Genomic DNA, 18,293 nt, shown 5'->3' on the forward strand with positions numbered 1-18,293 from the left:
ATAAAACTACATTGAGGTTTGAATGTTTTTTGTTAGATCATGCCTAGTGGTATAAAATAAACTGGGAAACAGGAAAGGTCTGTGTGTAATTTGTATTTTATTTAAAGCATTTTTTCCTCTAGAATACTAAAATTCCTTGTGTAAGGCTGTGGTTCATAGTCTGAACTTTCTCAGGTTTGTGAAACACTTATCTTTTCCCTATTCCATAAGGACTGCAGATGGGTTGTCCTTGTACAGTATACAGTATCCACCTGCACTTCATTAGAGAGCAGCATTTGTACATGCCACACCACAAGATCATCATGATGACATAGCAGCTTCAGAGAACAGCGTGACTAGGGTTTTTTTGGTTTGGGGTTTTTTGGGGGGTTGTTTTTTGTTTTGTTTTTTTTAGCTCTTGTATCACAGAGGATCTGGCAACCAGTTACCTCCTGACACTGTTTACAGCATATATTGGTTGATTCAGTCCTTTATTGCATCTGCTCTGGGAATTAAAGAAAGCAGCTTCAAGGCAGTAAGGTAAGTGCTGTTGCATGTTTTAACTATAATGCTCAGCTATTTAACTGTAGCTCTAATGGGGACATGAAAAATGTCAGAACAAGTTTGCCAATTTGTAAATTGAACACAAATCAGCAGTTTTGGTGTATTTAATTTCAGAGTTTGCTTACAATAACCTCGTGTTGCATGCATTAGTGGTGAACTTTTTGTACAATATTTGGGAAAGCAAACTTCATACACAGTAAAAGGAAAATTTAAAAATACCACTCATTTCAATTAGCCCTCCAGCGGTCTGTTAGTAACAACGCCTTATCAGTCCTCTTGATGTGTTAAATGATTATTGTACTATTTAAACAGGAGGATGCAGAATAGGAACATTTAAATCATTAGTTTGGCTGTTGATGAAAGGTAAAATGCTAGATAGTTTGAAATTTTAATTAAGTTGTCATTTAAATTGTTGAATACCCAATTAAATATTTTAATTTCCTTTTATACACCATAGCTAGCAGAGTGACACTGATATTGCCGAATCACGGTATTTTTAATATTGAAGATATTTAATTGTTTTCATGACAATTAAACAATATAATTAAGGTAGCCAATTTTCAAAATATTTTAAAGAGTTTTTGTCACTATCTCTATTCCACCCTGATGAGGTTTTTCTGAAGTTTGTGGAGATGCAATTTATCATTGCCTGCATTTGCTGTGCAGCTTTCCTACTGTGGGCTCAGGTATTTTACAGTGAAACTTGTAAAATAACGAACAATAATTTGTTCAGAAAATGTTTCCAGAACAAGACTAGCATGTCTGAACACACTCTGACCTAATAATTCACAATCATATGGTCCAGGGTAACATTTTGAATATATATAATGATCACATTTTTTACATTTTTGACAGACACTTTTTTAGATCCGCTTATTAAGAATCTGGCAATAAGCAAGATAATTGTTCTACATAATATTTACTTTATTGTGGAAGCCATATATGTGTGTGTGTGTGTATACACATGCACGCGCACGCACACACACACACACACACACACACACTCACTATATAATATTTTATACAGATATACACACACATTCATATGAATCATATGCCACCCCCCATTTTTAACATTTAGTTGATGACATTAATCCATATACATTTAGTTTAAATCTTGACATTTTTTCTAGTGTTTTGCATCATATTGAATATTGCATGTTCTTTGAAGCAAGTGTTCTGTATATGAAATTAAGGGGGAAAAAACAACTAAGAACCATTAAAAGTACAAATTAAAACCAGAAAAGCAATGAAATATACAGTTAAAGCAGATTATTCATTCTCCTATATTAATAGGCCTTTACTTTTGCCAAAAACAATGCAAACATGTCAGAAAATATTACTGTAAGGCCAAAGAGTGCCAGTCCAAATTGTTGGCAATAGCTCTGACTTTCCATGCTTGCAGGGAAATAGTAAGACCTCCCATCTTGAATGGGTTTACACAGGGGGGATCAGCCAAATTTTCAGCTGATGTAAATCAGTGAAGTTCCATTGACTTCAGTGAAACTGTGCCTGTTTACACTGGCTGGGAACCTGAGCCATATTTTGCATTTGATTTAGTATGTTCTCAGACAATAGTGGCTAACAGACAAATAAAACCATACTTGTAACTCACATTTGAAAATCTCCCCAAATGGCATGTCTATCCTACTGTATCTAATTAGGTAATATTGATTGTATAAGTGCCTAATTAAAGATATTTAATAGATCTCCTCGATCAAAAGCTTAGCATGCTAAGGCAGAGCAGAGAAACTTAAATTCGTTTATCGGAGACACCAAAACACCACCTTAAAAACTCTCACATTCTGTTGGAGGGTAGATTAACAAGAGCTGCTTGGAGATATTTTAATTCAAGGATTATTTGCCCACAAGAATATAACATGGCTTTTAGGGAGCCAACAAAAGCAAGGAAACAAACTTAAGTCATATGTGCTGTTCTTAACTAAATTGAAAGCACCACAGGAGTTCTCAATTGTTTGTGTAGCTCTGAGCATATTGTCACCAGATAAATAATAAAAATAACCATAACAACTCATTTTATTCTGCTGGATCTCAGATCCATGTCTGATGCTACTATACATACCAAGTTGCATATGGATATTCTCTGAAATTACTTGGGAACAAGAGGACAATTTAAGGTTGAATTTGAATTTGAATGGTTTTTTATTGCTTTTCATCACATTTCATGCTTTTCATCACATTCTGAACTGTAGTTAAAACACACTGGCACAGGTCTTCAGGTGGTGTGACTCAGCCTAGTTTTGCTGACTTCAGTGGTGCTACACTAATTTACATCAGATGTGGGTCTGACCCACTGTGTGAATTGGTAGTGGGATTGTATGTGTAGATACATGCTTATCTAAATATTTTAAAACACTAGCCAGTTAAAAGAGACCACCCTTTTTTAGCAGTTTCCTACCTCAAGACCCCATCCCAAGTGCACTGGGAACAATTTTGCTTCACCTGGATTAGAAGACCACCTGTGTTAAGCAAGTGGCTTATTGGATCCTTGAATGGTTGCTTAAAACAAGTTTTACTGTGTACAATATTCATTTTTATCTAAGTGTGAAAAATGGGAATCTGCAAGGTCATTTACATTAGTCCATGACCAATTTATTCAGTGTATAGATAGATAGATTTTCAGTGCCAGCTGTTCTCCTAGGCCTTCCAAATATGACGTGGATTTGTATATAAGTTTCCTATTCACAAACCTAATTGGCACTTTTGTAAAATTAACTTTAATTAACTCAATCTTCCTTTTCAGTTTTTGTGCATAATGTTATATTGTAAAATCAAAAGTAATATCAAGGAGAACAAATACAAAATTATAACTGTTTCCCCCCCACCATATAGGGACAAGACATTTCAAAGATGCATCTAAGCTCTCTACCTTTCTTACTGGTATTGATCAGTGGCATTTTCTGCCAATACTATGATGTGGGATATTTTCCAGACCCAGATTACCCTTATGTTCATTCAATGATGGGGCCATCTACAGCGGTCTGTGCCCCAGAATGTAATTGTCCTGAAACCTATCCATCTGCAATGTATTGTGATGACCTCAAATTGAAAAGCATCCCATTTGTACCTTCTGGAATAAAATACCTTTATCTCCGAAACAATATGATTGAGGGCATTGAAGAAAATGCATTTGATAATGTAACAGACCTGGAGTGGCTGATCTTAGATCACAACCATTTGGAAAATTCAAAAATTAAGGGAAGAGTCTTCTCCAAACTGAAGAATTTAAAGAAATTGCATATCAATTTTAACAATTTGACTGAAGCTGTTGGACCACTTGCCAGTACCATGGATGACCTGCAACTTAGTCACAACAAGATCACAAAAGTCAGCGCCAATGCACTGGAAGGGCTGGTGAACCTGACTGTCCTTCACCTACAGAATAACCAGCTGAAAACAGACTCTGTTTCTGGGGCTATGAAAGGCCTGAAGTCACTTTTATATCTTGACTTGAGCTTCAATCAACTTACAAAGCTACCGAAAGGACTGCCGCATGCTTTACTCATGCTGTATTTTAACAACAACCAGATCACCAACATTCCTGATGAATACTTCCAAGGTTTTAAGGTCCTGCAATATTTACATCTGTCTCACAATCGGTTGACAGATGGTGGAATACCAGGCAACGTTTTCAATATCTCCTCCCTCGTTGAGTTGGATCTCTCCTTTAACATGCTGAAGAGCATCCCAACAGTCAGTGAGAACCTAGAAAATTTCTACCTCCAAGTCAACCAAATTAACAGTGAGTCACGTTTGCATATTTTAATGTAATGAATAATACAATTAATGCCACTCCCTGCCTAGGCCACAGGAGGTCCATAGATAGTGACACTTCTATCAAAGCTGGGCATGTTCTCTCCCCATGTTTACCAGCTTTTACTGGTCTAGGTAAAAGAGAGAAAGCCATAACAATAACAAAAAGGTTTCTCCTCTTTGATTATTCCCCCCCCTTCAGTCTCCTCCATCTTATTTTATATAGAGAGAGAGCCTACAGCAGTCGCTCTGAGCAGTTTATATATATATATAAAATAAGATGGAGAAGACTATATATATATATATATATATATATATATTCTTTATCAGTTTATATAGATATATTCTTTATCAGTTTTTGTATTTTTCCATTTTGAAACCCAAATTATTTGGGGGGGGATCTGGGGAGGGGTAGGTTTACCTTGTTTTGAACTGAGCTGAAATTAATGTATCATGCCAACAGTCATTTTAAGCACTGAAAGAAGGGGTCAGATGGGGAAGGGAGGAAGGTAGTGATACTCTCCTGTGGGCAACTTACAAAATAGACTCCGTCCATTTGAGTCACCGAAATGGACACCACTCATACTGGATTGTGCTCCCTGGGCTTCAGTGTGTTCCTAGAGCTTGGCTCCCCTCACTGGGGCTTCAGTATGTCCTCAGACTCTACTTAGTTTCTTGGGCTTGGCTCTTTCTTAATTGGGGGGTGGGTGGGGGGAAAATGAACAATGGAACTCATCCAGATACCATCCTCTTGTGACACCAAAATGAAATCTCACTCACAGTAAATTCTGGAGATCAGTGATTTTCTCTCTCCTTTCTTATGTGAAATAGTTAACAAATGTTGACATTTAAATTGTCATTATTGGGTATCTGAGTTAACACCTCATTGAGTTTACACTGCTCAGAGCGACTGCTGTAGGCTCTCTTCAGTTTCATGTAGACATCTCTGTGTATAATTTTCATAATCAGGTCTCCATTGTGCATTTACTATGAATTACTAATTAAAAGATTAAGGCCAACATTTTCAGAGATTTGCATCTGTAGTTGAGCCCGTAAATCCAAGCAGGACCAGCTTTCAGATGTGCTAAGCACCTGTACTTCTCAATCCATGAAGCCTGACCTAGAGCTGAAAGTGTTTAGTTCTTCAGAAAGTTGGGCCTACAGAGTTTAGGCATCCAAGTTAAAGGGGCCTGATTTTCAGGAATGCTGAGCACTCACAGCTCCCACTGAAGACAATGAGAGTTGTGTATTCACCTTGATAACTTGGGCCTTTCAGAGCCAGCTTCCCTTCCACCCTGCAGCCCATGATACAGGTAGATAGTGTAAGAGAGCCTTGCACAGGCTACTGATGATCCTAAGTATTAGATAGAAAAACAATATTTGAAAACTTATGGACTACATTTCAAACTATACTTATGTTTTTAAAAAATGTCACTTATATTGAGACCCAACATAAAACTATTTATGTTAAGGCACTCTTTCTTGTGTCCTCCATTTTCTGAGTCATATTTAGCAATCAGACAATGTTTGTATTGAATGTTGCTTTGTCTCAGAGTTCATCTGTTTCATGCAATTGGCCTTAGCCCTAATGTGAAACCGTAATACTGGATGTGACAGAGTAAAAATAATATTAATGATATGTAACAATTAAACAGTGCTTTTTACCTTCTAAACACTGAATAATAATTTCCACTAAATGATTGTGATTTGATACCAAGATTAGACATGGCAAGAGAGCTGCTAGAGAGTGTGTGTGAGAGAGAATCATTTTGAATGCAAATTCTTGCTACGTTACCAGAAAGAAAACAAGACATTTCTCAACATTAGTGTCTTCAAGCCTTTCTTAGGTCACTTTGCACTGGCAGCCACATAAAATTGTCTGAAAGCATATCAGAATTCCCCTGGTATGAGGGAATCCTAAATTGGTATCAAAATAGAGTAGCCTGTTAAGAGCTGATGTGGACATATATAGACACACAGCAATTCTGTAACATAGACAGCTTTACACTAGCTAATCCTGTCCCCATCCCACTGCATGGAACATGCTGTGGCCATCTGTAGGCCAGGAGTGAGGCATTCTGAGATGACAATTGAGTGCAATGAATTCCACTGATCCCAGGACAATGGAAAAAGTCCTACGTGGCCATTTTAGCTGGTCTAAATTAATGGCTAGGGCTTCCAGCTAACATAGGATCATTGGAGGCTTATAGGCACCTTTGTCCCCTCCGGTTCTTAAACTCAGTGCAGCTGAGGATTGAGCCTCCTTAGTATAAATATCCTATTTTTAGCAAGGTTGCTCCAGTGTGGATATTCCTGTTTAACCTAGGTCACAGTTTGTACCCAGTCTTTGCTATGCCATCAGGTTTTTGAGTTAGTCACTGGACCTGCAGTTTGGGTAGAAAAAACCTGGGAGCATTTCACATTTCTTTGTGTTAACATAGAAAAAGAAATGTAATTTTTTAAAAATACAAAATGTATTCAGTAAACAAAATATAATAAATCAATTAAATCGAGTTAACTGCAATCATAGGGCTAGATCCTTGGCTGCAGCCCACTTCAACTTGGTGCAATACCTTGGAAAGCAAGAAGTGGGGAGACATGACTATTTTTCACCTTTACGGCCCCTCCCAACTCTCCCCAGTGTTACAGCTGGCCAGGGCCATTCCAGCCCCTGACACATGGTAGAACAGCCCTGAGATCAACATCAGCCCTGAGATCAACCTCTTTTTTCAGCCTCTTTTTCGCCGGCCAGGCCCCCAATATACCTCCCATCACTTGGGGGCCACAAAGGGTGGTGATGTAGAGCTGAAAATGCTGGACCCAAATCACTGTGGATTCTCATATGCCAAAGTGTCTTTGAGACTCCATCTCTGCTGCAGCCAAAGCAGTTCAGTGGTACAATAATCTAGCCCATAGACAAAATTTCTATATGTCATTTTTCATTTGCAAAACACTAACTGAGATTAACTAAAGCCCTAGTGATCAGACTATATGTGCAGTGCAGAAAAATCAACCTCTGCACCAGTCTATTAACCCTATGGGCTGAATTAATAACTACAGCCTCTTTGTGCTGGTTCTGCATGGAGTGAGTTCTGGGGCCACTTCATTTTGTGTAAACACTGGTCTTCCCATGGTCCATTCCAGGCCTTCCCCCAAAATGATTTTGCACAGAGGCCTATGCAAGATTGGTTCAGACACCATTTCAATGGAATGCAGAGGCAATCCTGCCTGGCAACTTGGCCAGCCAAAACCCATCACAACTATGGCTGATCAGAAAATAGTTTTTTATACTCCCATTCCCCATTTTGGGGTGGTGAGTACAGAGCGTATGCCATAGAAGTACCTGGTCATGATGTATGATGGGAGATGTAGTTTGGCCAGAGAGCCCAGTCCATAGGGAAGACTGGGAGCATATGTCACCTAAAATACAACCTCCAGACACTGCAGTGCCATGTCAAATCAAAATATTTTGGCTTTCTGACAAAAACTGAAAAAAATAGATTTTCAGACAACAGGTATTTGGATGAAATAGCTAATTTTTCCATGGATAACAGACACTTTTGTGAATAATTTCATTTAGTTGAAAATCCAACTTTCTGTCAACACACAGTTTTGATGGAAAATGTTCAGCCTGTCCAAGTCACTATCTCTATGTAGGGCTTCGGTGCTAAGGAGGTGAATTTCACCTTACTGGCAAAATTCCAGGCACATCTCCATGCACAGGGATTCAAGAAAGTCAAGGAGAGCTATGCTCATGTAACAGTCACAACTTTTTCCAGTAGTTACAATATACAGATGTTTTGATGTTTGTCTGGGCAACTTCAGAATATTTGGGGGATTTCCAGAAACAAAACACATTGGAACGTTATTGGAGAAGTTTTTGCAGTATTAGTCTTTGTGATATTGTTAATGCACATGACTACATTAGAGTGGTCTTATACTAAAGAGTGACTAATTGTCATAGATGTTTCATAAGTAAGGGAGGCAGGTGCATTCAGAAAACCCTCAGTCGTATAACGACAACGGAAAAGTGAACACACTGAAAAACCCTCCCACAATTTGACATTTATGTGTACTGTATAGGACATCTAAAAATGTAGAAGCTGTGGTCCAGGAGCCTGATGGAAGTCAACAGGAGCCTTTCTTTTGACCTCAGTGAGGACTGGCTTGGGCCCCAATTTTCAAAGTGACTTCAGTCTTGTCCCAATACTACATACACCATTTTGTATGCAGTCATTCACACATGCAAATAATACAGCATGAATGTACATATGATACAGTTTACAAGCACACCTGGGGTTTGAATATGCAATCAGGTAGTTAAATACCTATGCACTAATACATGCAAATCTTATATTACAACCAAGTGGCAGTCTTTGTGTTCACAAACGATAATGTTGACAATTCTATGTTCAAATTTAAAAGCCATTTTTTAAAATTTGACCCTTAAAATCATTGACTGCCGTTAATTTTGCTTCCCTAAACAAGAAAAAATGAAAAGATTAGCCTTTAAATTCTAGTATGTGTTTAGCTGTTAAGTTTACAAACTACAGCCAAATTGTCTGCAGTTCAGCAGACCTAATCATTAGAACATATTGTAGAAATTTTAGACTAAGTGAAGGAATAAGAACTCTTGGGCGGTTTTGTGTATTCTACTAATAGGTGCAAATTCAGTAACCAGGCAAGGTTCTGGACAGATGCAGGAAGGAATCCTCTCCCACAAGCCATGAAATGACCTTGGATTGCTCCCTGTCTGTAATAGATTGAGGGTCCTTTCCTGGTCCCTGACTCCTTTTGGGTAGGAAGTGGGGCAGACTCCCTGCATAACATAACACATCCAATCCCTTCCGTGCACAGTAAACTGCACTGATTCCACTTCCAAAGGTTCCTTCTTAGCTATGGAGGAAGTGGCTGGATTTGCCCCATGGTTTCGATTGCCCTGACGTGTATTTAACTGCAGTCACAACAGTATGAAAGATCAAAGTGATACCTACTGTTTCCATAGTTTATTTAGTGTCAAATTTAGTAACAATCTACATAGACCCAATCCTACAAGTATCACTCATGCAAATGATTGTTACTTATGCAAATAGGCCTATTGACATCAGTCAGTAGCTCATATCTGGAAGAATATCAGAATCAGCCTGTAGAATCATAGAAGCGTAGGACTGGAAGGTACCTCAATAGAGCAGTCCAGTCCCCTGAACTCAAGGCAGGACTAAGTAATAACTGGACCAATCCTGACAGGTGTCTAACTTGTTCTTAAAAACCTCCAATGACAGAGATTCTATAGTATCCCTAGGCAATCTAGTACTTAACTACCCTAACGATTAAGAAGTTTTATTTTTCCTAATGTCCAGTCTAAACCTCCCTTGCTGTAATTTAAGCCCATTGCTGCTTGTCCTTTACTCAGAGTTTAAGGACAACAATTTTTGACCATCCTCCTTGTAACAACCTCTTATGTATTTGAAAAATGTTATGTCACCACCTCAGACTTTTCTTCCCCAGACTAAACAAACCCAATTTTTTCCAATCTCTCCTCACAGGACATGTTTTTTAGACCTTTAATAATTTTTGCTGCTCTCCTCTGGACCTTCTCCAATTTTTCAACATCTTTCCTGAAATGTGGTGCTCAGAACTGGACACAATACTCCAGTTGAGGCCTCATCAACATTTGATCCTATTTACTTCAGATTATTTCTTCAGTTTCTCCATTTTAATCCTACTCTCCAAAGCAATTGCAACCCCTCCAGCTTGGTATCATCCACAAACTTTATAAGTGTACTCTCTATGCCATTATCTATATCATTGATGAAGATATTGAACAGAACCAGATCCAGAACCGATCCCTGCTGGACCCATTCAATATGCCCTTCAAGCTTAAGCATGAATCACTGATAACTACTCTCCAACCAGTTATACACCCACCTTATACTAGCTCTATCTAGGTTATATTTTCTAGTTTGTTTATGAGAAAGTCACGTGAGACAGTATCAAAAGCCCTACTAAAGTCAAGATCTGCCACATCTACCACTTCCCCCCATATCCACAAGGCTTGTTACCCAGTCAAAGAAAGATGAAAGGTTGGTTTAATTGATTTGCTCTTGACAAATCCATGTTGACTGTTACTTATCTTCTAGGTGTTGACAAACTGATTGCTTGATTATTTGCTCCATTATCTTTTCGAGTACTGAAGTTAAGCTGACTGATTTGTAATTCCCTAGGTTGTCCTTATTTCCCTTTTTATAGACGGGCACTATATTTGCCCTCTTCCAGTCCTCTAGAATCTGTCCCATCTGCCATGAGTTTTCAAAGATAATCGCTAATGTCTCAGATATCTCCTCAGTCAGCTCCTTGTATATTCTAGGATGCATTTCATTAGGCCCTGGTGACTTGAAGACATTTAACTTGTCTAAGTAATTTTTAACTTGTTCTTTCCATATTTTAGCCTGAGATGCTACCTCATTTTCACTGGCATTCACTATGTTAGACGTCCAATTGCTACTAACCTTTTCAGTAAAAACTGGAAGGAAAAAAAAAAGGAAATTAGCACTTCCACCATTTCCACATTTTCTGTTATTGTTTTTCCCTCCTCATTGAATAATGGGTCCACCCTGTCCTTGGTCTTCCTCTTGCTTCTAATGTATTTGTAGAATGGTTTCTTCTTACCTTTTATGTCTCATTTTGTGGTTGGCCTTTCTAATTATGTCCCTACATACTTGAGTTGTTTTCTGATATTCATCCTTCATAATTTGACCTACTTTCCACTTTTTTCCACTATAGTTTATATATTACTCTACACTGCAATATGGGGCACCTTTAGCCACATAAGAGTATCCATTATCTCTCCCCCTTCAAAGAGAAGGCTGTACAATATGTAACAATAGGGAAATGGCCAGTGGCAGATTAAGGCAGAATGAAACGGAACTGCTGAGGTAGGTCCCACTTTCTATAGTAAACTCTAATTTCCTAAAAAAACCAAACCAACCTTTTTAGTCTGTGAATTCCACAGTTTTATGTCTCCATTCCTTATAAATGACCTAAGCTTCCATATTTTGAAGAGACTCCTAAATCATGTAGGTGCAGTGCTCATATGTTTGGTTCATACAGGCCATATTTTGCCAATGACAATGGAAGATTCTAATGAGCAGGCTCAAGGAGTCTCCTTGAAGTCCAAATGGGGATATCACCTACCATATTTTTCAGATCTCTTTCTGTCTTCTTTAATACTCCTCCAGGAAAAAGTTGTTTCTTTTTTATCTACAAGGTGCAGCAATTTTCCTAGGTGACTTCAGGGAGGACAGCGTTAGTCAGCCTGAAATAAGGGTTAGAGTGGAATTTTCAAAAGAAATGAATTTCACTTTGAGATATAATAAACAAAAATAAGATATTTAAAAGATAATCCCTAACACAAAGGCCCATTGTCCTGCATGCATCTGCCAGCATACCCCTTGTCTGTTTTCACCAGTACATTTCTGTCTCTCTTCATATGTATGCCATGTAGCATTTGCTTTACACCTCTCTCACAATTTATTCAGTACAACCATGCCTTCCTCCCAACACACCTGCCAACTGGGTGCTGAGCTCTTTTGAAAATCTGGCCAAATCGGAGCTGGACTCTTTTTAAAATCTGGTACCAATCGTAGGTGCTGAGTACTTGAGAAATCTAGCTCTGAGCTCCTTTGAAAATCCAGCAACTAAGTGTGAGCTCCTCATCTAATGTAAATCCATGGAGCTCCGCTAAAGTCATGAAAAGAAAAGGAGTACTTGTGGCACCTTAGAGACAATTTATTTGAGCATAAGCTTTCGTGAGCTACAGCTCACTTCATCGGATGCATACTGTGGAAAGTATAGAAGATCTTTTTATACACACAAAGCATGAAAAGCTAAAGTCATGGGAGCTATCACTTTACTCCAGCTAAATATATAGCCCATTATGTACAAGGCCACAGATACTTCCTGGCATTAGTCATAGTTTCAGATTCTTGTGTCAAGTAAACTATTATTATGATTAATTATCATCATTATTTTGTGTTTCAGAGTTCCCACTGAGCAGCTTTTGTAAGGTTGTTGGATCACTAGCCTATTCCAAGATCAAACATTTGCGTTTGGATGGAAATAATCTCACTCGAGCTGACCTGCCACAGGAAATGTACAACTGTCTTCGTGTAGCTGCTGATATCTCACTGGAGTGAGGTGCCTCTGATTTCCTTATAAGGGCCATAACTATACTGCAGATTTACACCAACATAACTCTTTACAATTAGGATGTCTTAACCAAAGTCAATTTGCATATTATCTATTCTGTTTGTTAATATTTAGCATGAACCCGGTGATCCTAACAAAACATGCTTGTGCATAGTTTTACAAGTAATTTCAATTGTTTGTTTTAGGAAACAAAAAAGGACCCTATTTAGCCCCCTTCCCCTCCCGACCACCAAATCTGGCTTCCAAGTTGGAGGAATATGATCATGATTGTAGAAATCTGTGTGCATTCACACACATGCCCACAAACATTGGTGTATGCATTTTTGCTCAGGTTCTCATGGAAGTCAGGTGTGTTTTTGGTAGAGTGCTGAATGGTAATTTAGGGCTGAACTGTGTTTGTACAATATTCACCCTGGTCAACATTAATATTCTAAATTATTCATGCCTTTGATATATTTTTAGAAATTGCAAAAGAATAGCATAACACAATTTAGCAATATAAATATGATCAAATTTGTATGAAAATACATACAAAATACATTTTCAGAGCCCATTTCAATATTAATGAGACATGAAAGATTATGAAGAAACAAGAACTTTTTCAGGATTTTTAAATTGTTTGTTGTTGTTTTTGTCATACTTACCTATATACTTTCATGGAGAGGTTGTTGTCTGCTACCAGTAGAATTGTTATTTCACAGTAAATCACATATACAAGTATTTTTATTCAATTACTTGCATGCTACGTTTAACCAGACTGTAGAAAATAAAACATAGTAAATAGCTCTGTTGTGTCCATATCATTGTCAAATATGTTGCAGTCTTTTATAAACTTGAAAAGGAAGTTCAGGTTAAAACAAAAAATTCTAAGGTATTATATTTTGCTGAATTTATTGTAAGGTTAAATAAACTGTTTTCTGTACTTTGTAGTTTCAAAATGTTTTCAAACATATCATCTAATTATATCCACTAGCACTTGTGTTTACCATTTTGTCCAGGCCTTGTGCACTGAGAACTGCCAGGTGAAGCATCTCTGCTATAATGAACTGTTAAGTAATAATTTGACATTTATTTTTGAATTTTGTGAACATGAAAATGAAATGTATCAGATGTCCCAGGCAGTAAGTGTAAGGCAATGTTTATCCCTTCTGATACAAAGAAACTAGTGCATGCTACATGGGAATGGGAAGTCAAAGTACTGTGTGTCTTGGAACACACACTAAAATAGACTTGGCATTAAATAAAAGCCATTATGATAGCTTGCTTGTAAACAAGTACTGTCCCATGGATACTATCTGCCTTTTGACTCCTTGATTATGAAAACCTTAAATAAGAACTATCCTATTTTTTATGGTAGAATCATTCACTCCACGACCACCACCACCCAAAGAGGTATCCCTTGAGTACTGCCAATCCTAAACTTCAAAAACCATGCAACAGGTACTCAAAACCATGAATTACAAAATAATGTTTTTTTTTCTATTTGCCTTCTTTTTTTTAGAGCCTTTGATGTTTATGATGTCAAGCTTTTCTCCACAACACTGAGGGCTAGAAACTTACTTTAAAAAAAAAATTAAAGCTGTATTTCTCATGTAATCACAGGACTCCAGCAGCTGGGACTTTACAAAAACACCAAATATTGCAGGACACACAACAAAATTTTGAGAGTTGACAACATAGCTCCTTTGTGTAGGATTTGAACTGGTGTATATTATTGCTTTGATGCCTCCGGTGTTGGCTGATAACTTAAACTATTTCTGCTATACTTTTGTGATGACCACCATCTTGATTGACACAGGGACCTCCAGGGCTAAAAGCATGAGGCTTTACAGCTTAAGTTAAATGACAATTCCCTGTAGGTCAGAGATGTAAGACTCATATCCTCTGTGGACTGGGCACTGAGAAGGACCTGTAACATACACTGAACAGTGGGTTACACTGGCTCTTTCTCCTATTATTATTTTCCATATTTCATTAGTTATCTACCACTGTGACTGTCTGGCATCATTACAGGGTACTGAGGGGTAGAGGGCACCCCTCCATGAAACAAAAACAATATAGCACTGATGAATTCCCACAACCACTGGAGAAAGCCTCCTTTCCTCCTTTGAAATGAGAAATGGACAACCACCTTCACAGCAGAGAAGGTGGCTGTGGACAACAGGTACGCACCATACTGTTTACTCTCTACGCTTCATAGAGCACTGTCCTGCAGATCTCCAACACAAAGGTTCCCGTGGGGCCCCAAGGGGGTGAAGTTGATGATGCAGAACCAGTAATCACCTCTCACTCAGAAGATCTGCCACAATCAGGGTTCCTGCAGCTAGTGAAAGCCTCCTTGTTTTCACATTCTGGTCCTGATTTTCACAGAGTGAGGAGCCAAGGTCCATGTGCATTTTTGTGCTGCCTTTTGCATATGCAAACAGATCTAAATACCCATTTTGCACATATAACTGCCCAAATTGCACACATGATGCAAAAGCAGGCAAATGGAAATTTGTACTGACCCTGGGCTTCATTTTACAAAAACTAGGCCTTCCATATAAGTCAATACTTTCCAGACATTGAGCTAAAATGACTGTGTTTGGGAACATTTAATAGCTGATGAAAACCTTCGAAAACTTGTCACTTGAGCTTGGCCCATCCACTGTGACTGGATGATGGGTTTGTTGAACTTGAGGACGCAAGACCGACCTTCATGCTACTTCTGAATGCTTACCCACAGTACATACCTCCCTGTCTCCACCTGATCTGCTGTGATGTGTGTGTATATGTGACTGAATAAAATATATGATAGATGTACGTGTGGCTGTTTGTATGTTGCTTACTATTTCTGTCCCTGTCTTCTCTTCACCTGTCAAAATTGCCAACGATGTGTGCTATCACATTTTAAGGTGGAATTTCATGTGTGTGAATTTGTACAATCAAGACATTTTGATTTGATGTGGATTTTGAAAGCTGATATGCAAAAAATGTGGGCACTCAATTTCATGAAGAGCAACATTACAAGCGTTCAGGAAATACACAAAATTAACTGGTGAAAAGTTGCATATGGAATTTCAGGAACTGATTTTCACCAGTTTTATCCAGGCTTTCACAGCGGGAAATGTGATTGACCATCAAGCTATTGTTTAAAACAAATGTATTTCTGAATATAAAACATATTTTCATATAGGACTAGATTTACTTTATAGACACTACCCAGTAAGAGGATATGTGGAGCCATGACAAACCCAAGGGCACACTGGGAGCAAAAAGCTTTCATGCTCTCCACCAATGTTATCTTCCCCTATGCAGCTGGCAGACACAGCACAAAGATAGTCCCTAAATCAGTGAGCTTACAATCAAAGTATACGATGAGAGACAAGAGGTGGATACCTGAAACAGGCAGGAGAGCACAAGGTAATGGCAGGTTTCGTAATGTGCAGTGCTTCAGTGATGCACAATGAAGGGGAATATAATTCATTAAAAATTAAACGGTTTCAATTGAAATGTGGTTGTTTAAGGAATATTTCTATTGATATTAGTTGTTAAAACCTGTTTTTACAGAAGCTCAATTTTGGATCTAAATTGGCATGTGTCTATTAGGTTGTGATTTTCGGAGGGAGGGAGGGAGGGAGGAAGGGGTTCAATTCCCACTGATTTTCAAATGCCAGCATTTACCGCTAAACTTCTTCTAAAAAGAAATATGACAATATGTGGGATCTGCCTCTAGAGTGCACAGGTTCTGTTTAAGTTCTCAGTGGAGAGCTTACAGTCCCTAAATAAATTGCTTTCCCCCCATCATAATAAAGTGTTTATAAGGCAAAAGATGTACTGGGCAGTCCATATCTGAATAAAACTCAGTTTCTCTCTGGATCTTATTACATAAAAGCTTGATATTAAATGGCCAAGCCACATCATCAGAATTGGCAGTTCTCCTTTCTGTCCTGCTTTTGTTAGAGGTAGGACTGAATAGAGCATAAGGCCAGGCTATCACACAGGTTCTCTCTCTATCCAATGGATTTTCCTATTTAAGGAGCCATAAGTGTAGCAAACTGGCCTGTGATACTTGCTGTAAAAGATCAGCAGTTATCACACAATTGGTACACAGTAGCTTTCTCTAGCTTTCCAGATACTTGTGGATTAGGAAGAATTACCCACAGTTGTTTTAAAGATAAAGAATGTTATCAGCAACCACTGCCATTCTTCCCAGTAGTAATAGTCAAGACTGAAATAACATTTCCATTACCAACTTGTATATTCAGTGCATTGTAATAGCTCCATAGACAAATGTTGGCAAGCCTGGCCTCAGTCCAGAAATTCATTTCCTATGTAAATAGACCTATATAAATATTTTCAGTCATTGAAAATGGATCACATTTAAAGATACACATATTTTTGATCAATTTGCACTTTTTTGATGCTCCCTTCAAGAGGGCAGCATTAAGAGAATGGAATCATTTCAATGAGGCAAAGCTCCAAATGCACAGCTTGTTTCTACTTCTGTTTAATAAAACAGATTCCCTTTGGCGTTAAGGACAGATACTCTTGTTATTTATATTATATAGGAATAAAGACACAGTACAGGCCAGATTTATCCAGTCCATGCACAGCAGGTGCAAAGTAAGGAAAAAGGCTTAGTGGGACAATCGGAGTACCCAGAGCTAGCACCAACTACAAGGATTAGCCATTCAAAGGGAGAGGAGAGCAGGAGGGGCCATGGCACTAACCAGAGGAACTGGTCAGATGATGATGGGAGATCATGTCTACACTCTCTAAGGGTGGTTCAATGGCTGTGTTCCCTGGAAGTTCCATGAGACATTGTGCATCTCAGATAGTTATCATCATGCCACGTATTCTTCCATCAGATATGCACAAAGATCCACACAGATATTTTGATCATTATGGACCAAATCCAAAGACCACCAGAGTCAACACAGGGTCTTTCAGCTGACCTCAGTGAACTTTGGATTAAGCCATTTTACAAAGATGTCAACATTTTCCTTTCACTTCACCATCTCAGTGGGGTTTGGAATTGTGCAGGGAGCTGCCGGTTAACTTCTGCTGATTCACTTTAGCCAGCAGGGTTCTTTGGACTCCACTCTGAATATTAGAGAAGTGAGAATAGTCTTCTGGTGGAGGGAGCAGATGTCTGGAGAGAAGAGTTAGGCTGGGGAAAAGAACTGTATCATCAGTCAAACCTATGAAAAAGGCTTAGGTTGGGGCACATATAGTGTTATTTTGGAATTACCTTTCTTGTTCGGTTTCAGAGTAGCAGCCGTGTTAGTCTGTATTCGCAAAAAGAAAAGGAGGACTTGTGGCACCTTAGAGACTAACCAATTTATCTGAGCATAAGCTTTTGTGAGCTACAGCTCACTTCATCGGATGCATTCAGTGGAAAATACAGTGAGGAGATTTATATACACACAGAACATGAAAAAATGGGTGTTTATCATGCACACTGTAAGGAGAGTGATCACTTAAGATGAGCTATTACCAGCAGGAGAGCGGGGGAGGGGGAGAAAACCTTTTGTAGTAATAATCAAGGTGGGCCATTTCCAGCAGTTAACAAGAACGTCTGAGGAACAGTGGGGGGGGGGAGGGGAATAAACAAGGGGAAATAGTTTTACTTTGTGTAATGACTCAACCACTCCCAGTCTCTATTCAAGCCTAAGTTAATTGTATCCAATTTGCAAATTAATTCCAATTCAGCAGTCTCTCGTTGGAGTCTGTTTTTGAAGTCTTTTTGTTGAAGAATTGCCACTTTTAGGTTAGAAATCGAGTGA

The 18,293-nt window shown here is 38.5% G+C and overlaps 1 protein-coding gene across 1 annotated transcript; it reads left to right on the plus strand.

Moving 5' to 3' along the window:
* Positions 1-274: 274 nt before the first annotated feature.
* Positions 275-13,388, plus strand: LUM (lumican). Its single transcript, XM_074951135.1, has 3 exons — positions 275-519; positions 3,397-4,306; positions 12,358-13,388. The coding sequence occupies exons 2-3, from the start codon at positions 3,415-3,417 to the stop codon at positions 12,510-12,512; spliced, it is 1,047 nt and encodes a 348-aa protein (XP_074807236.1). The 5' UTR covers positions 275-519; positions 3,397-3,414; the 3' UTR covers positions 12,513-13,388.
* The last annotated feature ends 4,905 nt before the right edge of the window (positions 13,389-18,293 follow it).

Source organism: Natator depressus, chromosome 1 (assembly GCF_965152275.1).
Source record: "Natator depressus isolate rNatDep1 chromosome 1, rNatDep2.hap1, whole genome shotgun sequence".
Taxonomy (NCBI): domain Eukaryota; kingdom Metazoa; phylum Chordata; order Testudines; family Cheloniidae; genus Natator; species Natator depressus.